The sequence below is a fragment of the Zootoca vivipara genome, chromosome 1, assembly GCF_963506605.1.
Source record: "Zootoca vivipara chromosome 1, rZooViv1.1, whole genome shotgun sequence".
Classification (NCBI taxonomy): Eukaryota; Metazoa; Chordata; class Lepidosauria; order Squamata; family Lacertidae; genus Zootoca; species Zootoca vivipara.
In genome coordinates this window covers 63,006,004-63,028,376 of record NC_083276.1, presented here as the reverse complement: position 1 = coordinate 63,028,376, position 22,373 = coordinate 63,006,004, and the positions used below count along the sequence as shown (strand labels likewise).

Genomic DNA, 22,373 nt, shown 5'->3' with positions numbered 1-22,373 from the left:
ACCTGATATTTACTTAATAGTGTATCTTTGTTTGCAGTTGTCTAGTACTAGCAGTAACGTTTCAGTGTAAGTGGAGTAAGTTTTTCTGCATAATGAATCACTTCAGCATGCACTACATACTATCCGTTAGTATTCATGGAATTGACCAAAGTATCTGTGCACATAACTGCAACCTCTGTTTACTTAATTTTAATATCTGGAGCATATAACCAATACATACCTTAATCAAAAAGAAAAGAAAAATATATTACCAATGCATACTAGCCATTACACTGTATAACATTTTATAATAGATTAGTCACTGAAACACACGTCTAAGCATTCGAGGGTAAATTTGATCAATTTTTGGTTGAAGAAATTAGACAAACACAATATTTGCATTGCTGCTTCACATTTTGTTAGTGCCAGTAGATGTCAACACTAAGAAATTTAAGTTCAAGAGGATTTCATATTCCAACATGCTGCAATGCCACCTGCAGCTATTTATCTGCCAGTATCCACTTTTTTAAACTGATAGTGAGCTCATACAGCATAATATCTTCTTCTTCTTCTGCACCTTTCTACAATTCCACAAATTTGCTCAGGGGTTCCTCAACCCCACAGAGCAGATTTTGAGAGCCTGCAAGAGCAAAGTTCTGATTGCATGATTAGAAGTCTGTTCTGCTCGCACCTGGACAGCTTTGGATAAAACCATGTATGTATCTCATTGTTCAGGTGCCAAACTTTTCCCTTTAAGTACTTTTATTTTATTGTAAGCTTTGCAGAATGCCATTTTGCAGGGAGAGTAAAAAATCCATCTGTTCAAATAACTTGCCAGAAGTTAGGCAGGCTCTAAAAACAGTTTTAGGTGATGGCCAGTTTTCTGTACATAGCTGTAAGAACTTTACTACATAACATATGAAATCAATCAAGTCAAGCAAAGTTACACATAGTATTCTAAAGTTATTTTACGGGATTTAATTTTTTTAAAGTCTGTATTGATTCATACAATAGGGGAAAAACCCCAAAGCCATAGTATGGTAATACCTTTATTAGGACCTATGAAAAAGACTGTATGATATTTTGGTTGGTCCCAATAAAGCTATTTGCATACTGAGGCTTTGGAGTTGATTTAGATAGAAAAATGCTTTAAAAAAAAGAGACACCAAGTGAAGCAATTTTAAATTTAATAACCATTCCTACTGTGAATTTCTCTTTACAAGATGATTTGCTAATGCCAAATTTTGTAAGATATAATGCAACCCCAGCAAAGGTGTAATCTTAAGTCTTTTGTTAAAAAATGCAATCATAATTGATAATGAAATGGGTTCTATAAATATATATATAAATGCATACATACAAATACTGTAAAGACACAATTGACTTAATCCAGAGGCTCCTTGGATATAATCCAATGTTCTCAGACCTCATGGCCCCTCAATAAACATTTCTATGTCAAATAAGGGAGTAGCTCCACGTGGGCCCATCAGAGCAGTCATGGAACTCCAGGTTCAGGGCTATGGATTCAATCCCATCTCCTCCTGAATTTAGGGACAAACATTCACCAGCTCCTATGCAACTTTCTTGCTTTGCATGACACAATTTGCCTTCCTAGGACAGTACAGGTAACAGGATAAATTCCTGAATATAGGCGGAGTCAAACAAAACTCCTAGGATAATACTTAACGGGAACTTTTTAAGTCTTACACATTTTACCAACTAACTTTACATTTCAAATGGAAAGTCATCTATCCTCAAGGGCAAGTTTAATTTACACAGATACAATTCCTTATTGCATATGGGGTCAAAACTATGAAAATGGCCCTGCAAGAAAATGCAGCCTTTTAATTGCTACTGAAAATAAATTCTGTACATATCCTTATGCAGAGCATCGGTGATTGCAATATAAAATACATTACTCTTGGTTCCCCATTTGTGCTCCTAATGTCCAAATTCAAATAACTAACTTGCACATATTCTTAAAGGCTAAATGGGACTGTGTTGTCATTCATCCTAGAAATTCTCTGTCCGACTGCCCAGAGCAGGCATCCCCAAACTGCGGCCCTCCAGATGTTTTGGCCTACAACTCCCATGATCCCTAGCTAACAGGACCAGTGGTCAGGAATTGTAGTCCAAAACATCTGGAGGGCCGAAGTTTGGGGATGCCTGGCCTAGAGACTCAAATATATAGTTCTCAAATAAAAAACCCATAATGGAAATGCTACCTGAGATTACATCTTTGGTTTAGTCTTTTCTCCTCATCACAAGCAGTGAAATACTGTTGAAAACACAAGATAGATTTGTACTCAGATTAAAAACAAAAACCTGGAAATATTTCAAAACAGTCCGAAACTTTTCTTTGAAGTGGTGCCATCTTCTCAAAAAGCCTTTTTACCTGTCGTTAATATCTTCTACCCACCATGCAAAACACCATTATCAAATCACAAATCTACTATGTGCTAATACTGCTCATGGCTTCTAGCAATTAAAGTGGTCACATTTCTGAAATGGACAACACTCCCCCTCCCCCAAGGTGAAAAGAGGGGAGACGCTTGGGAAATGCATCTTTTCTACAGAGTACATGGTGCAAAATGCATAATACTGTTCCGATTAATACACCTGCCCATTAATAAGGTTGTAGATTTTCTTTTTTGTAAGGGTGCAAAAAGGGGAAATTAACTCTGAGCCACAACTTTCATACACCACTTCAAACACTAACTGGAAATCTGAAGAAAATTTATGCATTTTTTGTAAGTGAAAACCTTTGGCATGTACGCTCATTACTTGAATTCAACATGTAATCTATAACGCTTGCTTATTCCTTATAGTTTCTCCTCCTTCTATCTCAATTTGCTCATACAGCCACTTGCGATCACAGCGGCATTCAGGTCCACACTTGCTAGAGTCACACTTGGGACAAGCATAGAAACATCCTAGGCAATCTTCATCAAGACAGTCACAGAGGTCTATCCCACTATATAGCAGAAGTCCTTGGCTATCGTACACTTTGCTCTTTGCTGGTATGAGTTGCCTGGAGGAGAAAGAAAGCAGAATTAACAGCAATCTGTTAACAATGGATTCCATTTTAAGTCACTGGCAATTCAGTTTAAATCTACTTTTAGGGGAATTTGCTCTGGATAATCTTATGCCAAGAATCAATAGCCATACATTACATTAGCCACAGAGACTGCCAATGAATTTTGGGCAAGTTTAGGCTCCAGGGAGGCACCATCTATCTATCTATCTATCTATCTATCTATCTATCTATCTATCTATCTATCTATCTATCTATCTATCTATCTATCTGTATAAATGTAAACTGGGTATGTTCCTTCGTCTCCAATGTTCAACAAAACCGCTTGACCGATAGCTTTGATATTTGGACACAAAGTCAAATGTGACTACCCGAGTAACCCCATACCGTTTTCAAAGACAGATGTGTCACCTATGCAAGGTAAAACCCCCAAAACACTGTGTTTCAGAACTCACAAATCATACAAAAGTGCATGCTGGGAGCACAGGAGAGGTTGCAAAACAGCGCCCTTTAGCAACGGCTACACTGGTACTGCACCTAGGAAAGCTTCCCTCTCCACAGAATCTCGCCTCGGCTTTGCAGGCTAGGCCGAGTGGAGGTGGGGGCTTGCCTGGGTGCGCGATGGGGAGGAGGAGGGGGTGGGATAGGTAATGGGTCGGGACAGGGTGGGCCCAATCACAGGGATGAGCGGGGGGGAGGGGACGGGATAGGTCATGGGTCGGAACAGGGTGGGTGGAGTCACAGGGATGCGCCTGTGTAAACATAACACACGTAAAACAGGGGGGCTGAGGTGAGGGGAGCTATTTAACAGACTGAGCCACAGCAACGCGTGGCAGGGCCAGCTATTTACATATAGAAACATTGACAGAGTCTGTCCATGCAACAGGTTGTCATGTCTGTCTATAGGCTATGCAATTTTGTTTCCCTTCTCTTTCTCTTTGCAACAGTGGATGCAATGTACTGTACCTTTGAAACAGGGTACATTAATTTTAGGGAAGGGCACCATTACTATCTAAGGTGTGATGCCACATGTTATAACTGAAAGGAGTCTACTGATGCTGTGGACAACTCTAATCAACATTCACCTTCCTGCTTCAGTACAGGATTGATTTGTTTAGAACCACTTTGGAACAAAAAAGGCAGGATCAGTCACCTTTTAGCTATTCTGTGGATTAATTCAGATGCTCCAACAGCATTACTGTGTGGCAATTCTTTATTCTTCAAGGTTTTTTCCATGCCTTACAATGGATTTTTTTATCACACCATTTCTATGCACTTGAATGAAAAGAGATTCTATCTACTTAAGCAGACTTGAAGCAAGGTCCAGATGCAAATAAAGACTTTCCCCCAAGGGCGTGAAAGCAAGGATAAGTGTAATCATCCCGGGAAAAGAGCTCACCTGTCTGAATTGTTGGATGTGCTTTTTGTCTGCAGCCTTCTTTTTTCCCTTTTGTTTGCTTCTGGAGCAAATTCAGAATGTCGTCTTGGATTAGCAAACTGTAAGGACTTCAAGGTCTTAGCTGTACGTCCCTGAACAGATACAGACAATTTCATTGGAACTATTAATAGTTAATACTTAATGCATACACTGCCAGAGGCTTGTTAATCAACTTAGAATGCTGTCACTTCTTAAATAAAAAGAGGCACAAAGCTGGGGCCAAATGTAACAAAAAACCTTCCTGTTGAGTGTCATTGCCTTCAAATGCTCAGTTCATGAATATGAGGTGGGATAAGGTTGAGATGCCCTCAATCCCTGTCTACATGAACAGGGTATCCACCAGCAATTGCTCTTGGTCAAGGAAGATTATTACAGGTTAATACAAAAAATGTGAACAAGTGGTTGCTGTATGCTGTGGCACAAAGGATCCCTCTCCCTCAACACACATCTTTTATGAAATCTTAGCCACCTGACCACTTGTAAGGTCTCTCTAAATGGGCAGTAACGCTAGTAAGTAAAGTAAAAAAAGCAATGGCAATTTCTTGTGGAGCAGGTAAGCGAGATATGAGTATATCTCTAACTGTGCAAATTAATGGAAACCGAAATAGTGAAAGCCTACTTTAATAAATAAACCGGGCATATTTTCACTTCTCTCTTGACCTCACCTTTAAAAAAATTAACTGTTGTATGTTTTCATAGTCGGACACGACTAAACGACTAAACAACAACAACATGTTTTCATTAGACAAAGACTGGAGAATAATTTCCATTTCAAAGTGTATCTTCCATCATGCTGCTTTTTATTGCTAGAAATAGATACCCCCTCTATCAAGTGATGAAATAAGTTCTAAGAGGGCAGAATGATATCCATTCAATCCCATCAGAACTCCTACACTTTGCTCTGTTGTATGTGTAGTCTAGACCTCATTGTTCCCCAAAGACTGCTGTGGTTCCAACTCAGGGTGGATAAAAATCAATGATTTTTTTAAAAAAATCAAAAAAATCGGATTTTTTTGATTTAAATTGGATTTTTTTGATTTAAATTGGATTTTTTTGATTTAAATTGGATTTTTTTAAATAAAATGCTTTTTGAGGAAAACATATTACCATCCAAAGGTTATTCCATCATGAAATAAAGATTAGTTTTTTAATTTTGTAGTATAAGGTTGTATATGTTTAATTTTGGGGTAAATAAATTCCATTAATCCATTCACAATGTCATGCTCTTCCAGAGGTTTTTGTAAGATTATTGGGCAGTTTCTCTGCCTACAAGATATTATCACAGGTGCTTGGTTTACTTTTGCAGTTCTCAAAACTGAATTTGACTCAACAGAGATCACATGCCTCTTCTTCACAGCAAAAATGTTATAACATGAACAGAGTTGAGAAAAAGACCTTAATCCTATTGTTCTACAAACCTATGAATACAGAAGCAACCCCTTCAGTGCTAAGTTTCAAGAAGTTCAGTGAATAGAATAGAAACAATATTTTTCTGATTGTTTGGAGTGGACAGTATTTAAGTTTTTCATGTGTAGGCTGGGCTGACAGTCTAAGTTTCTTAAAATATATATATTTTGTTTTTGTTTAGCCAAATTAGTTAACAAACATGGATGTTTGTTTAAGCAAATAACATATGCTGTAATGTTATTGTTTCAGTTGAATAAATCTATTTAAATTGTTATTACCGGTATTAAGGTAATGATTATTTTTCTCCTTCCTAACTACAACAGTAAAGTTGTCCAAATATGAATGATTAACCTATTAAACTGGGGATAAAAAAACTAATATGAAAAGTTGTTATTCTAAAAATCTTCATCTACTTGCATATTAAAGTTATACCAGCAAGAATTAGTCTTTATGATTTAAATCAACTATGATTTAAATCAAGCCTTACTGACTAGTGATTTAAATCGTGATTTAAATCGTGATTTAAATCAGTTTGATTTAAATCAAATCCACCCTGTTCCAACTTTTATACATGGTTATGAATTAATCCACTTCTATTCAGTTTCACCATTCTAACGTCAAGCCCTGCTCTCTCTTCCACATTAATCATGTTAGACTTGCTTAGGGCACATTAATACATATATACATAACATATCATGTGAGGAACTGCAGCTAGATGTATTAATGCTCTATTGCCAGTTACTACATTTGAGATGATGTGAGGATATATCAGAGTGGCTTTGGTTAAGTTTTGACTAACGATGGCCGTTTCACATAATTCTTCATGTTGCACTTATCAAGTGATGACCACACATGTGGAAATTGCACAATATCTAGCATACCATTAGTACCTGAGAGTTTGTTTGTTTGTTTGTTTGTTTGTTTATTATTATTATTAATAATAATAATAATAGCTATTTTAGTGATGGTCTATGTTAAGTAAAGTACAGCCCAACCCATAGGCACAATTACTTAAAATTAAGGAACAGCATTTTCACTGGGGCTTGCTCTCAGGTAAGTGCGCATAAGATTGCAGCCTAAGTCCAATAGGTGAAAAAAATTATCTCATATACATACGTCTGAATCAAGTCTCCTTCGCTGACGGTCTTCAGAATCAACCTCTGCACTTCCATTTATTATCTGTGTACATTTTTGACAAAGTTTCCAGCCAGGTATAAACTGCCGTCCAAACTTGGCACTTAGAAAAGTTGATTCGTCTATGTCAATTGCATGCAAGTTTTTCCTTGAAAGCTTTTTGTGCATATTAAAAGGATCACAGCATGACTTTTGCAAGTCTTCATACCTATCAAGGTAAACTATAGCATGATGGAAGCAGATTGTATTGTTCTCTGAAAGAGTTATCCCAGTCCTAAGCTGAAGGAGTAACAGATCAGTTGATGATAGTTCTTGCTTAGTCTTGAATCCAGTGTGACAGGTAAAGTATGTTTTATGGCAATCGCTGCTAGCTTGCAGCTGATTTCCTACTGAACATGGATCCATTTTACTTGACCAGTACAATATATTTGATTGTCTACAGTTTGTCTTTGTCGTCCTTAGCAGCTGTTACGATTAGCCTGGAGAAAGCAGTGAAGGAAATGAGATTCATGCTGCATACTTTCAACTAGACCCAAAATAAAAACCAAAACTAATATGGATGTTCAAGGATTCAGCTGAACTATACAATGCAGCTGATTGTGCAGGCAACTTTTGCCTTTGTCTTATGATCTGTAGGCAGCCATAAGATTTTGTACAAAACCTCTGCTACCAGAATGCATTAATCTGGGTAAAAACATGCATCCGGAGTGCAGAAGTACAGCAGCTTCCATGATAGGCGTAGGTATGTCAATGCAATTGCCATACCATTTAAGAAGCATTTGAGAGGGAGACCAAAGGAATGCAAGTGACTAGGACAAGCCTGTGCTAGCCTCAGTAAGTGGATACAAAAGGAAGCTTAGCCTAGTTGAGAGTTAAGTCAGATGGATTGGCGTCCCTTGCCAATGAAAGGGTACTTTAAGAGCTACAGTGGCACTAACTTCCTCAAAGACTTCAGGCTGCTCACTGGTAAAACTGCCAAACCAATAACAGCTATCTGTATTAGTGTGACTGTTGGCATTATGAATCCAGAGCTTTCCAGAAAATAAGTTCAACTTCATTTGTCCAAAACCAAAAATGTCAAGTTGTTTAAAAATTCAAAAATCAAGGTTCTACCTAGGGTCTACTAACAGATCTGATGCAACAATCTTAATGTTTCAAAACCTCAGGGCATGATTTAAACATTGAAATTATACCAATAGTAGTAGTCTTGTAGATGTCCTTGGGAAAGTATTCTCAAGCCCATCTCTTGGAATCTTCCTGTGTAAAATTTAAGATATGTACATAGAAGCAGTTGGAACGTGTGTCTTTGTACGAGGCATCTCGTACACGCTATTCTGACTATACCAGGAGGATACACACAGGAGTATTCCCACATTAGAGATGCATCTTCAGACTGCATCCATTATCTATTTTAATTGAGGAGGGGGGGAAGCATCCTTAAGAAAGTTTTTATGAAGATTTTCTAATGCAGTTCATATTCAAGCGGAAGGAAAAGCCAGTAATTTGCAAGGAGAATGACGGAAGCAAAGCACATATGCAGAAGCTATTCAGCAAGAAGTAACATTGCAGATATCTAAATTTTGCAGACAAGCTCTAAATCAGAGCAGCAAAATAAAATAAAATCCCCTGCTGTTTTCCATCTCCTGGTCCAAACTACTGTAGTTTTTCAAAAGGCCAAACTGAGATTTTACTCAGAGCTAGGATCATTTTTAAGACATCTTCTAGGATTGGCACAGCTATGGCATTTGTTTCAACTAATTTCAGAGGTCAAAATTCAAAGAACACTGTGCTTATTATGCACAAGGTCTGCACCAAATTTCTCTTCAGGCTGCCGCCTCTCACACTGCACTGAATCCCTCCTGATCTTCTAGAGCAGATTTTTCAAGAGGGCATGATGGAATTGCTCTCAAAAGTCCCGGTATATTCCTTCTATTGTCTTCTTGAATTTATTTTGATATCTAAGCTGAAATCATTTGAGGATGCTTCAGCTGGAGACACTATCATTTTTCTTGTCTTACTTAAGAAATATTGCATTTTGCATTCTCTTTTCAGGCTCAAGCCTTCGCAGAAACATGTCACAGAGAGCAACATGTTCCAACCTCTGCAAGCATTTGCATTATGGGTGCGCAAGCATTTCACTTCTGCAGCTAAACACTGAACTTAGGCTTTTAATGGTTTGTTTAAGTTCCCACGAATTCACCACAAATTCCAATAGAACACTGCTTGTTTTTTTTTAAAAAAATATCTTATTAGTTTGAAGACCTCATCCCATTTGGGACAGAAAAAACAGATGTACAAAACTGTTTTCTGTTGTCAGACCCTGCTTAAAATGACAGGATCAAGAGTTGAATAATGTTGTTACTGGCAATATTTTACCATGATGAATGTTGCAACACCTGGTGCTTCAGTTTTGCTCACATTTAAAGAAAGGTAGGATAGCAGCAAATTTTAGTAAGAACAGAAGATGGCAAGAATATTAATTTAATTTGCTGTTGGCATGGAATTAAGCTAAACTGCTGATGCTCTATGAAATGCTCATTAAAACCATGGCAGGTGGTGCTAGAAAGCAAGCAAGCAACAACTGCTGGTGTTTACAGAAAGAATTTTGTAAAAGGGAGAAGGCACGACTACACCATCAGCAGCAGGACAGGGTAACAAGATAAAAGAGGAGAAATATCAGCAACTTCACGATTGCATTTTCCATTCTGGAGAACAGGCTTGTAATTCTAATGGACAGATTCTTCTGTGTTTGAGTTCTTCATTGTTCTTTAGCATGGCATCATGTGGTCTTCATCAACCACCAAAGGCAAAACCCGGGTGGAACAAACTGCACAAATGCTTCAACGCAATTGCAAGACTCAGGCGAGTGTGCATTAGCACACAATACCAAAAGGGTTCAGATTCTTTATTGTGCATGGGTATTCTTTTGAGGATGGGACACGGGTGGCGCTGTGGGTTAAACCACAGAGCCGACCTAGCAGTTCAAAAGCACGTCAAAGTGCAAGTAGATTAATAGGTACTGCGCTGGTACAAAAAGGCAATCCTAATAGAACAGGGGTCCCCAAACTTTTTCAGCCGGGGGCCGGTCCACCCCCCCCAGACCCTGTGCTGGGCCGGACTATATATTTTTTTTGGCGCAAGGACCCCTGCTGCGCCCCACCCCACCCCATGTTTCTCTCAGGGTGGGCAGCAGAGAGAGAAAGTCCTGAGGGACAGAGACTCCATTTTCCAGAGTTGTTAAGAGGCGGCTCAGCCCCCCAAGGGCACACCTCTCCCTCGGGTGTGGGGTCAAGGAGGGAGATGCTGCCTTCACTGAGCGAAGACTGGGGGTGTGGGGTCAGGGAGGGAGATGCTGCCACATTCATTCAAAGCAGTCCAAAGTGACACCATTAATTCTTTATAATACAGTATTGCTCTAAAAACAGATGGCAAAAAACTATAACTGTACTGGTCTTTGGCGTCTGGAGAGGGGAAGGGGGAACTTTGTATCTGAAAGTTTAAAACTGAATTTCATCATCATAAAAAACATTGGAAGAGACAAATGGCTTTAGCCACGTTTCATGGGCAGCCCTACCTGATTCCCGTTGAACTTACTGCAAAGTAACTGAGCTCTTAGCCTGGCACTGAGAGAGGGGGGAGACCCAGCTGCCTTAAGAGATGAATGAGATAAACACCGGGATGAAAAAACACACAAAAAGCGGGAGATTGATATTTTGGGGTCCTAGGGCAGATTAGGCAGGTCTCCTTTGTCAGTTGCTGCCCAGGGCTGCGGAGCCAGGAGGAGAAAAGTCAGTGGAGCTGCCTTTTGGACTCGGCTCTGGGGCTGAGGAGCTGACTGAAGCAGCCGAGCGAGCGGAAGCAGCCAAGCGGAGGCAGGAGGGGCGAGCCAGGAGCTCCGTTCAGAGCCTCTTAAAGGCGCAGCGCCGCTTTTTCCCACCGCCTTCCTGGGCACCCCCTGGGCTCCTCTGCCTGCTCTTGCAAGCCCGAAAAGGCTCCTGTCCTGCTGCTGCCTCTCGCAAGCGCAGGCACAGGAGCCGCAGTTGGGGGAGGCAGCAAAGGGGCGGGGAGGAACGAGCAGCCCGGCTCCTGCCCAGCTTCGCTGCTTTAAAGCGAGCTGCGGAGGAGGGAAGGTTTCTCCTCCGGGCTGAGAAGCTGCGCTGCGTCTCTCTCCTTCTCCGAGGACTCCGCGCCGCACCTCCTTCTCCTTTCCCCCGTGCTGGGTTCCGCTCAGTCAAGCTTCGCCATCAGCGCACACACCGCGGGACCAGCAAGAGCTGTGCGCACGCTGGTGGGTGAAGCTCGACTGAGCGGAACCCAGCACGGGGGAAAGGAGAAGGAGGTGCGGCGCGGAGTCCTCGGAGAAGGAGAGAGACGCTGCGCCACTAGGAGGAGGAGCGGCCACAGGCGGCGCCCAGGAGGAGCCCGTGCCATGCTTCCCTTCCTTGGCGCTGCTGCTGCGCTCAGGACAGGCGCAGGCTCCTGGCGGCGAGGAAGAGGCGACGCAGGGGGGTAAAATGGCTCTCGCTGGGAAATTTTTTATAAAGTGCATAATGACCATGCCGATCCCCAGACCTTTCGCGGGCCGGATTGGGAGGCCAATTGGGCCGCATCCGGCCCCCGGGCCGTAGTTTGGGGATGCCTGTAATAGAACATATAGCTGCATACAGATTTTTTGCTTTTTGTATTGCATCAGGAGTGCTTTAAATTACTGCGGCACTAGTCCTGATCTGGTATCAGTAGCTCAATTGCTATGAAAATGTAATGGTGTAGGTGAGGAAGAAAAATAGGATCCTTAAGGGATAGGCCTGTTTGCATGATTTTCCTATCATCTCCACAAAGCTACAGGCTGCATGGCACAAAACTGGGTTTGCAACCAAATGTACACTCAAAGAGCTGTAATTTACTATTTAATTTATATACCGCTTAACTGCCAAGGTGGCTTTTAAGCTGTTTACAAGTATCAATGTTACCTGAGTTTTTCACATTTATATTTAGCACATCTCTAATGTATAAATGTGGTATTTAGTAGAACTACAAATGCAGACTGGCTCGCATATTAGTCCCACACAAGTGAAGTGGCTAAATTGACAAAAACAGCTTGAAGCATTTGTCTACTCAAATGAAGGCCCAGTCTCTTTCTAAGAGACTGCATGCACACAGATTTGGACAACTATACACTGTATTGGCCTGAATATAAGTCTCACTTTTTCTCCCAATTCCAACCGTGAAAAGTTAAAGTGCAGCTTATATTCACAACCTTATGGTATGCAGCCAGGAGCGCGGGGAAAACAGCGCCAGGAGTGCAGCAAAGCGGCGCCTGCCCTGTACATAGTCCCCCGTTCTTTTCCCCAAGGCCGGGAAGGAAGAGAGTGAGGAAGGGGAAAGGCCACTGCAATGCAGTGTGGTCCCTCCCCCCAAATATGCAGCCAGGAGCAGCGAGGGAGCGGCTTATATTTGGGTATCCCCCCCCCATTTTAAAGGTGCGGCTTTTATTCAGGTGTGGCTTATTTTCGGGCCAATACGGTATTTCTCTCATATATTTTAAAGGGCCTGTGATTTTCACACTCAAAATATCACACATGTATATATTGCTAGAGTCAGTCACAGTCTGTTTTGTGAAACATGAGAAACTAGCGGAAAATGCACAAAAACAACTGAATGTGACAGTGGCAAGCCTACCTTCAAGTCTGTGAAAAGTTACTGACTGAGGGTATGTCAAAACAGTCAAGTTCCATCTACATAATCTCAGTCTCTACCTTTGGTTAACTTTCCCCAACTTAACACAGAACCCAATCAAGGCTATTTTCCAAATTATGAATTAACAGGGGGGAAAGTTACCGGTATGTTCCAGGGAACATTCTGTGTGAAAAAGAACCAGTAGAGCACTTAACTTTTTTTATTTCAAAGTGCACATGTACAACGCTTCAGGTTAAGTACAGACTTCCGGAACCAATTGTGTACTTAAACCGAGGTACCATTGTATGTATATATATGTATATATATATATGCGCATCGTTCTTCGCCTTGTGTATTCCTGGTAACATTTCACAGCCTAACCTACCTCCCAAGATTGTTGTGAGGGCAACAATAAATATGGGCGGGGATAAACTCAAAGCCGTTCGAGACCCCGCGTGGCGCAATGGTTACAGCGCAGGTCTATGACTTGGTGGGAGGCCTGGGTTCGAGTCCCCGCTCAGCCATGCAGCTCAGTGGGTGACCTACCTCGCGGGGTTGTTGCGGGGATGAAATGGGGGAGGAGAACCAAGTGCACCGCCTTGAGTTCCTCGGAACAAAAGGCGGCGTATAACTGCGACAAATTAAAAACACAGCAGGGTAAGAAGCACTAACAAATCTAGCGTATTAGCGATTCCCGACATTCCCCGTGTCGTTAAAATCGCGCGCACGTGGGAAAATAGCATTATCGTTGCAAAAGCTTAACGGCTTCCCCACTCCTCCTCCGGCGCCTACCTTCATGTAGGTTCTCCTGCGGCCCTGTCCCGCTCCCACCCCGGTGCTCGCCTCGCCCGTGGCCGCCATGAAGCCGACTGGCACCCAGCAGCTACGCGTCGACGGAAGGAAACGGCTGCCCGCGAGGAAAGGGTGGCAGCCTCACAGATTCCCTATCACGACTTCCGGCTCCCGAGCACTTGTTGGCGGGGGTCCGCCATGTGCGGGGTAAGAGGAGTGGAAAGGCAAAAGCAGCCTTCAGTTCAGATCGGCCGTGTGGTCTCAGCGCGTTCTCCGAGATGGCAGAGGCTTCCAAGCACACGATTATTTTGTTGGGAGGCGCGGAGCTTTGCTCGTTGAATTCTTGCCGCCGCGTAGGCAGAAGTTCGGCAGGACAGGCACTCCTCTGTCAGTGAGGGACACTAACAAGGAAAGTCGCGCTTTTCTGCCCTTTATGTACGGCTGAGTAGAATACCAGCCACTTGAAACTACAATGTCAAAGCGTATTTCCAATAAGTTTTTGGCAGGCGCTTGCTCCTTCGCTTCGGTTTGGAAAGTGTGGAGGCGTCAAATGTGCGCCTTCGTTCTCTACAACATTTGTTCAACAGTCCTCTTTTCCCTTTCCGGTCAAGTGAATGAACGTTACAGCTAATTTAGCATCAGCGCATGCGCAGCAAACGTACCCTCTTCTTTTCCCCGCGCTATGAAAACACAGCAACTTCGACTTCGTGTTACGTCTCGCGAGAATTCTCTCTTACACCCCGCCCTGCGTGACTTCAGACCTGCCTAGTTCTGACTACGATTGGGCTGCATTGCTGAGATTGTATGCCAGTTCTGGGTTAGTCAGTGGGAGTTGCTTCGTGATAAGTTTGGTTACCCTTTTCTGCATCTATTCCAGCTCTGCAATAATGTTTTTCAGGTGTGCTGTTAGAACTGTACACGGCATTCCAAGTGCAGTTGCACCATAGATTAGTATACAGTGGTACCTCGGTTTATGAACACAATTGGTTCCGGAAGTCTGTTCATAAACTGAAGCGTTCATAAACTGAAGTGAACTTTCCCATTGAAAGTAATGGAAAAGGAATTAATCCGTTCCAGATGGGTCCGCAGCGTTCATAAACCGAAAATTCATAAACCGAGGTGTTCATAAACCGAGGTTCCACTGTAATGGAATTAAAGTGTTGACAGCGTTATTTTAAATTCATTTTCCAATGATCCTAGCTAGCATGTAATTTGCCCTTTTCACAGCTGTCACACACTGCTGACACCCAAGGTCTCCCACCTAGTCACTGTCAGTTCAAATGCCATGCACATATATGTGAAATTAATTTTTTTTTGCCCTGATGTGCATCATTTTACAGTTGCTTACATTTCATTTCATTGCATTTGCCATTTTGCTACCTATTCTTTCAGCTTGGAGAGATCCTTTTGGAGCTACAGTATTCACAATCCTTTTTTGTTTTAACTACCCTGAACATTTTATTATCTTGAGGAAACTTAGCTATGTAGCTCCTTGAGCTGTTTGAACTACGTCCCTGCTCATTTCTAACATTTTGCCAATTATTTTTTATTGATTTTCCATAATTTTAACATATCATCACCAAATTAATACAAATTTCTCACTTATGAAAAAATTAAAAGCACAAGTCCCAATACTGATCCTTGGGGAACTCTACCTAGTACCTCCCTCCATTGGTAGAAGTCTATTTTATTCCTTCTTTTTGGTTCCTGGTTTTTCCAATATATTTGTCGAAACAAAGCCTGTGTCTATAAGCAACTTGTTTGTATGCTGCAAGCATCTGTTGCAAGCATCTATTGATTGACAACATGACAATGCTTGATGTTTTAATTATGTTTTAGATATGCTGTAAGCTGCCCACAGTGGCTGGGAAAACCCAGCCAGATGGGCAGGGAATAATAATAATAATAATAATAATAATAATAATAATAATAATAATAATAATGGATCATATACTTATTCTTCTATTTCATCAATGAAAGCCACCTTGAGAGTTTTGCAGTTAAAGGTGGTGTATAAAAAATTCTCCTTTGCCAACAGTCCTGGAAACTTACCAAGTTACTGAATTTATTGAATTTATATCCTGCCCTCCCTCCTCAAGGAGCTCAGGATGGCAAATAAAAAATACAATTTAAAAATAAAGTTGATCAGATTGTTTCACAGTCATCATTATGCATAAATCATGGACATTTTTCACTCTCATCCATGGACTTTTCAGAACTGGACCGCATGCAGAGCTATGTGTAGCCGCAAACATTTTTCCCTGTGACTTTTCTGAGATCTATTTCTAGATGCAGACTTTAGTACTGATGAAGAGGCAGCAGAGGGCGTACCAAGTCTTATTTTTGAATGTTTTGTGTATGATTCTGGATTCTGTCTTAAAAAAAGAAAAAGAGAATGAGCGAGCGAGCAAAAGAGGTTTAAGCTTAGATTTGTATGAAGAGGATCGTGAAGATTCCCCACTCACATCCATGGGAATATTTTTTTACTCAAAAGTGTCATTATCTCAGTGCCCTTCAGCTCTCTATATTGGACAAACAGGCCAAACCCTACGCCAAAGGATAAATGGACATAAATCTGACATCAGGAACCAGAAGACAGAAAAACCAGTAGGAGAACACTTCAATCTCCCAGGACATTCTATACAAGATCTCAAAGTAGCTGTCTTACTACAAAAGAATTTCAGAAATAGACTGGAAAGAGAAGTTGCTGAATTACAACTTATCACCAAGCTCAAAACCATGGAGGGACCTGGTTTGAACAGAGATATCGGATTCTTATCTCATTATACATGATAAGCGATCTTCAGCCATCTCAACCCTTGCTTTTTCATGCAAAACCATTTGCAGTCGTTTTCGGTCATCAACAGTCAATCACCCACTTCCACCACCCTTCTGAGTGATCCCCCCTCCCCTCCACATCCCCACCCCCTCCCCACCCCTTCTCTACATAAGTGCCTGGGGACTCCTATTTCACTGTATCTGAAGAAGTGTGCATGCACACGAAAGCTCATACCAAAATAAAAACTTAGTTGGTCGTTAAGGTACTACTGAAGGAATTTTTTTATATTATCTCACATAAGGAGAATTATCTCACAGAAGGAGATTGTTGTATAATATTTGTATCATCTTAGGGGCTCCTTCATACAGAGGAATGGGTGAATATGCCAGCTTCTCCCAGCTTCTCATTTTTTCCTGTTTTATGTTCAAATCTCTACTTTTCCACATCAGTGGATGGGGCAGGGCATGGAGATGCTCTCTCACTTCCCCTCAGTTGATTGTTTACACACATGTGTGGTCCTGACGGCAGTCCTTTTTCCTTATTCCATACAAGTGAATGAAGTGAGGGGACAAGTCACTTCCAGTGTGTGGAAATGCATTCCTTACATTCACTTGTATGGAATGAGGGGGAGCTGCATTAGGGAAATTAGCAAGGCAACCAGCAGCAGATGATGTGGTGGACCCTGCAATGATCATCCAAGATATTAAAGTTTGCACCATGCTTAGGGTTGCCACCTTTCAAAAAGTGAAAATCTGGACACAAAAGTTGTTTGATTTCTGCCCAGACGCTGTTTATGGGGGCTGAATGCCAGTTATGTCCAGGAAGTTCTGGATGTGTGGCAACCCTAACCATGCTGTTCTCCCTGCTGCCTCTCAGGTTTGGCATATGCTTCACAAGTTGGTCAAATGTTTCTTCTACATTGAGCCCAACGTGCAGCAGTACCAACTCAGAATAACTTTCTGGTAATCTCACACTTATTCATGTTTGGATCGCAGTGGCTTTTTATGATTGCAGCATTTATATGGAGCAGAGAGTGCCCCTCTCTGTTTATGACTTGCCTCACCTATGCATAAGCAATGGACATAGCTGTGCTGTATGTATAACAAGAGCTCCATTCTCTAATACACTCTTTTGCTTGAACCAAGGTGAATAGTTTTTGGTGTGTGAGACAATAGGCTGTGGTTGAATTCTGGGAAGAAAGAGGATCTTTGGGTGGGTGGTTCCAGTGTGAGGGAAATATGCTAGTTACCTGTTCTGGATGGAGTTGCACCCTGTCTGAAGAAGCAAGTGTGTAGCTTGTGGGTACTTCTTTGTCACAAGAGGCTCATGTGGCCTCTATGGCCAGGAGTGCCTCTAACCAGCTTCATCTGGTTCATCAGCCACATCCATTCCTTGAAAGGGATAGATTGACCATTGTAGTCAATGTGTTGTTAATCTCAGGGACACGGGTGGCGCTGTGGTCTAAACCACTGAGCCTCTTGGGCTTGCCGATCGGAAGGTCGGCGGTTTGAATCCCTGCAACGGGGTGAGCTCCCATTACTCTGTCCCAGCTCCTGCCAACCTAGCAGTTCGAAAGCATGCCAGTGCAAGTAGATAAATAGGTACTGCTGTGGCAGGAAGGTAAACGGTGTTTCTGTGCCCTCTGGTTTCTATCACGGTGTTCTGTTGCACCAGAAGCGGTTTAGTCATGCTGGCCACATGACCCGGAAAGCTGTCTGTGGAAAAACACCAGCTCCCTTGGCCTGAAGGTGAGATGAGTGCCGCAACCCCATCGTTGCCTTTGAGTGGACTTAACCACCCAGGGGTCCATTACCTTTACTTTAAACTCAGGGCTGGGTACTGTAGAGTGGAACCTCAGGTTATGTACCGATTTTGTTGTGTATTCTTCAGGATATGCATGCGGCGAACCCGGAAGCAACGGGAAGGCTTTCGGCGACTGCACCTGCACAGAAGTGGGCTACCACTGGCTGCGCATACACAAAAGCGGACTACCACTGCACGCGCCTGTGCAGAACAGGCACCTCTGGATATGAAGTTTTGGGGGTGCACACGGACCCCTGGAACGAATTAAATTCGTATCCAAAGGTACCACTGTAATGTACTCTATGTGGGGCTTCCCCTGGGTCTGGTTTCGCAGTGCCAGCTGGTGCAGAAAGTAGTGGAGAGACTGCTGATGGGGGCATCTGGCCACGGACATGTGAAACCATTGTTTAAACTTATACACAAGGCACCTACTACCAAGTCAGGATCAAGGTCCTTGCATTAATTCACAAAGTCTTGGAAAACGTAGGTCCTAGATACCTCAGTAGCTGCTTGAACACTTATACCCTAGCCATTGGAGAAGTGCCCTTGGTCATTCCCCAAGTTGGAGAGGCTCATAAGAAGAAACCAAGCCTTGAGTGTCATTGGCCCAGACGTGTGAAATGGAGATTCAGCAGTTGCCTTTTGTTTAAGTGCATGCTGCAGACTTTTCTATTCTGTCAGGAATATGCAGGCAATTAAGCATACACCTGTTCACAATAGTTACCTGATTTCTGATTTCAACTTTTCAATATAGTTTTATGTACTATTATTGTAAACCACTATGATATTTTCTATGAATAGTGGTGTAGATAGATAGATGGATAGATAGATGATGGATAGATCTCCTGTAGTCTCAAGCAGTGCACTTCCTGTATTGAACCACTGTGTGGTACTCATCTCTTTCCCATAATGTGTTTTTCTTTTGCGAGCTCTGGACTTAGGCTGGATGGTGCTACCAAATGCTCCCTCATAGCCATAGAATCAACGTAGTTGCAAATGAGAAAAGGCCATTTGTTTATGATACTTTAGCAACTCCATGCTACATGTTTTTCCATTGTTTATTCAGCCTTTGGTTTATTGGTTTAAACTATCTGATCAAGATGTATCTGAAGAAGTGTGCATGCACACGAAAGCTCATACCAAAATAAAAACTTAGTTGGTCTTTAAGGTGCTACTGAAGGAATTTTTTTATTTTACTTTGATCAAGATTTTGTCAGGCACTAAGAATATGTTGTTGTTTAAAAGAGAGAGATGATTTTTGATCAAAACAAATGGAGCAAGGCACAGTGCAAATCTAAGAAACATTTTAATGAACCAAACAAACTAACATTACTAACAGGCTAGTGGGTAACAGCATGCCTACTGCCTCTAGTATCACAGAGTTGATGTAGGACAAGATATCAGATGACACCACATGCTCATTCTGAGTCCATTAACAATGTCATTGCTTTCATCAGCATCTGCAAGACAAGGGTTCAATAAAAGGGAAGACAAGGGTTCAAAAATACCCCACCATCCTGAATTCTTTGAATTGAAAAGGGCTGAAATCTGAGGAACCTCCCATTGAAATAAATGGGCCAGACCTCAAAGAAAATGTGTTTCAGAACCAAGAGCTGCACAGTTCCCAAACGAGGAACAGAAATGAGCAAATTATAATAGCATGATTCCTAAATTGTTCTGGAGACTTGGGATAAGAGCAAATCGCAAAGACAGCATCAGCCCAATGAAAATGGCAGAAACTAAGGAAAATAGGAAATGGCCTATTGAACAACAGTCCTTGTAGCTCCTATGTAAGCTAGTGCTGACTAGCAAGAGCTCCTCAGGGTTTCAGTTGTAACATTTAAGCACATTTGAAGTACATTTCCCCCCTCAAAGAATTCTGGGCATTGTGGTTTGTTAAGGGTTGCTGGGAACTGTGAGGGATAAACTACAGTACCCAAAATCCTTTGAGGCTTCAAATGTGCTTTAAGGGATAGAGTGTATGCAGCCTTTACTAGCCCTGCTTGGAGATTCTAGAGATTGAACCTGGGGACATATGCAATGCATGCATTCTATAAATGAACTTTTGTCCCTCCAGTATATCAAAATATAATTGCTTTGAAAAAAAGTGTGACGTAGCCTAGACTACTACAGCGACATCATTTAGTTTTGTCTAGCACTGATTAAAGGGACGCGGGTGGCGCTGTGGGTTAAACCACAGAGCCTAGGGTTTCCTGATCAGAAGGTCAGCGGTTCGAATCCCCGTGACGGGGTGAGCTTCTGTTGCTCGGTCCCAGCTCCTGCCAACCTAGCAGTTCGAAAGCACGTCAAAGTGCAAGTAGATAAATAGGTACCGCTCTGGTGGGAAGGTAAACGGTGTTTCTGTGCGCTGCTCTGGTTCGGCAGAAGCGGCTTAGTCATGCTGGCTACATGACCTGGAAGCTGTACGCCGGCTCCCTCGACCAATAATGTGAGATGAGCGCTGCAACCCCAGAGTCGGTCACGACTGGACCTAATGGTCAGGGGTCCCTTTAACTTTACCACTGATTAAGAGGAAGATTTGTATTTTGAATGCTTGTTTATTTTGTACAATGTGCCAAAGAAGGTGATTAGGACCAATGTGGTGGCGATATTAAGAGTGACAGACTCCTGGACCAGGGAAACCCAGGTTCAAATCTCAACGGAGCCATGAAAGTGATTTTGGGCCAGTCACTACTTCTCAGCCTAACCCATCATGATGCTCCTGAGGGAACTGCTTCACTTTGCCTAATGACAGAGCAAGCCATTGTTATTAGGGTAAAAACAGGGAAGGGGTGTGTAGAACCATGCACACTGGCTTGAGCTCCTTGAGTGAAAGGTGGGATAGAAATGAATAATAACCCGCAGCTCAGTTTTAAAATTATTATTTTTAAATAGCAATATATTATTGTTGCACTTGCTAGTGTCTTTGAATGCGGATGTGAGTCAGTGTGTTTTTTTTAGAAAGGTTTGCTAGATAACCATACAGGGAGTTAGATGGATGTCAAAAACAATTAAATGTTTACAAAGGTGAGTGTGAATTCTGTTTTGGTTGCAGAGCAATTCGGAAAGGCTTGGCTGCGAAGCGCTATGGAAATGACAATGTGCGACTCTCGGGATTCAGGATATCTTGTTTGCCATTTCTTCCTCTATTAATAGAAAGCCATTCTAAAGTCAATTTATAATACTGCCACTGTACATTGGCCCAAGTTTGACAGAGTAGCTGTGAAGTGCTATCCGTCAAGGAAGGCAGCAAGGCTTCCCTTGCAGCGTGGTATCATTGGTAGTGAATAAAGTATGGACGAGGAACGGTTTTATTGATACCATTAATATTAAATAACAGAGGAAATGGCATAACTTGTACATCATCATCATCATCATCATCATCATTCCTAGTTTCATTCATTCAGTAAACTTTAAGGCATGGGTTCCCAAACTCTGGGCCACAAGCTTTATTTAGGTGGTCCACAACATGTCTGTGGATTTGTGGCTGCAGGTGGGAGTTGGCATATCAATCATATTAAACATTCATATTGATTTTTAATTGTATTTTGCTTGCTGCAATGTGGGGCATGAACTCATGACCACGAATCCCTCAGTCTCATGCTGAGCTATTCTCATATTGTATTTTATGGTATCAAAAGTTGAATTCCTTCCCTGTAAACCAGCGGCCCTCAAGACCCTCCGTGAAAGGCACTGAACCGTGGGAGGCTCAGAGGGGGAAGATCAGGGAGGAAATGCCTGGTCAGGCGCCCGGCTGTCGCTTTTAAACAGGCTGCTGTTCTACCCACTCTTAGAGCTCCCTCAAGATCCCATTAAGTCTCAGACGGACCTTCCATTGTTGTGGAGCTAGCAATGCTGCCCCACAAAGAAGTCCTTGATTACCTGAAGGATACCTGAAGGAGCGTCTCCATCCCCATCGTTCAGCCCAGACACAGAGGTCCAGCACAGAGGGCCTTCTGGCAGTTCCCTCACTGCGAGAATTGAGGCTGCGGGGAACAGGGCAAAGGGCCTTCTTGGTAGTGGCGCCCATTCTGTGGAACACCCATCAGATGTCAAGGAAATAAACAACTATCTGACTTTTAGAAGACATCTGAAGGCAGCCCTCCTTAGGGAAGTTTTTAACGTTTGATGCTTTATCATGGTTTTTAATATTCTGTTCGGAGCCTCCCAGAGTGGCTAGGGAGACTCAGCCAGATGGGTGGGGTATAAAAAAAGTTGTTGTTGTTGTTGTTGTGAGGATGATGATGCTGCAGGGAGGGTGCCAAACCATGAGTTAACAGCTTCTTCAGTAGCTTAAGACTGAACTTCTTGTGCACAGAGAAAAATACGTT

At 42.3% G+C, this 22,373-nt stretch overlaps 1 protein-coding gene across 3 annotated transcripts; it reads right to left on the bottom strand.

Annotated features, from left to right (window-relative positions):
* Positions 1 to 208: 208 nt before the first annotated feature.
* ARL14EP (ADP ribosylation factor like GTPase 14 effector protein) lies at positions 209 to 13,573 on the bottom strand. Of its 3 annotated transcripts, none has more exons than XM_035117829.2 (4): positions 13,461 to 13,555; positions 6,975 to 7,471; positions 4,413 to 4,543; positions 209 to 3,010 (listed from the first exon to the last, which is right to left on the bottom strand). In XM_035117829.2, exons 2-4 carry the CDS (start codon positions 7,395 to 7,397, stop codon positions 2,782 to 2,784), a joined length of 783 nt encoding a protein of 260 aa, XP_034973720.1. In that variant the 5' UTR covers positions 7,398 to 7,471; positions 13,461 to 13,555; the 3' UTR covers positions 209 to 2,781. The 3 variants fall into 3 exon arrangements, with proteins under 3 accessions (XP_034973720.1, XP_034973729.1, XP_060131297.1); XM_035117838.2 differs by lacking the exon at positions 13,461 to 13,555 and adding an exon at positions 8,186 to 11,144; XM_060275314.1 differs by lacking the exon at positions 6,975 to 7,471 and having other exon boundaries at positions 13,461 to 13,573.
* Between the last annotated feature and the right edge of the window lie 8,800 nt (positions 13,574 to 22,373).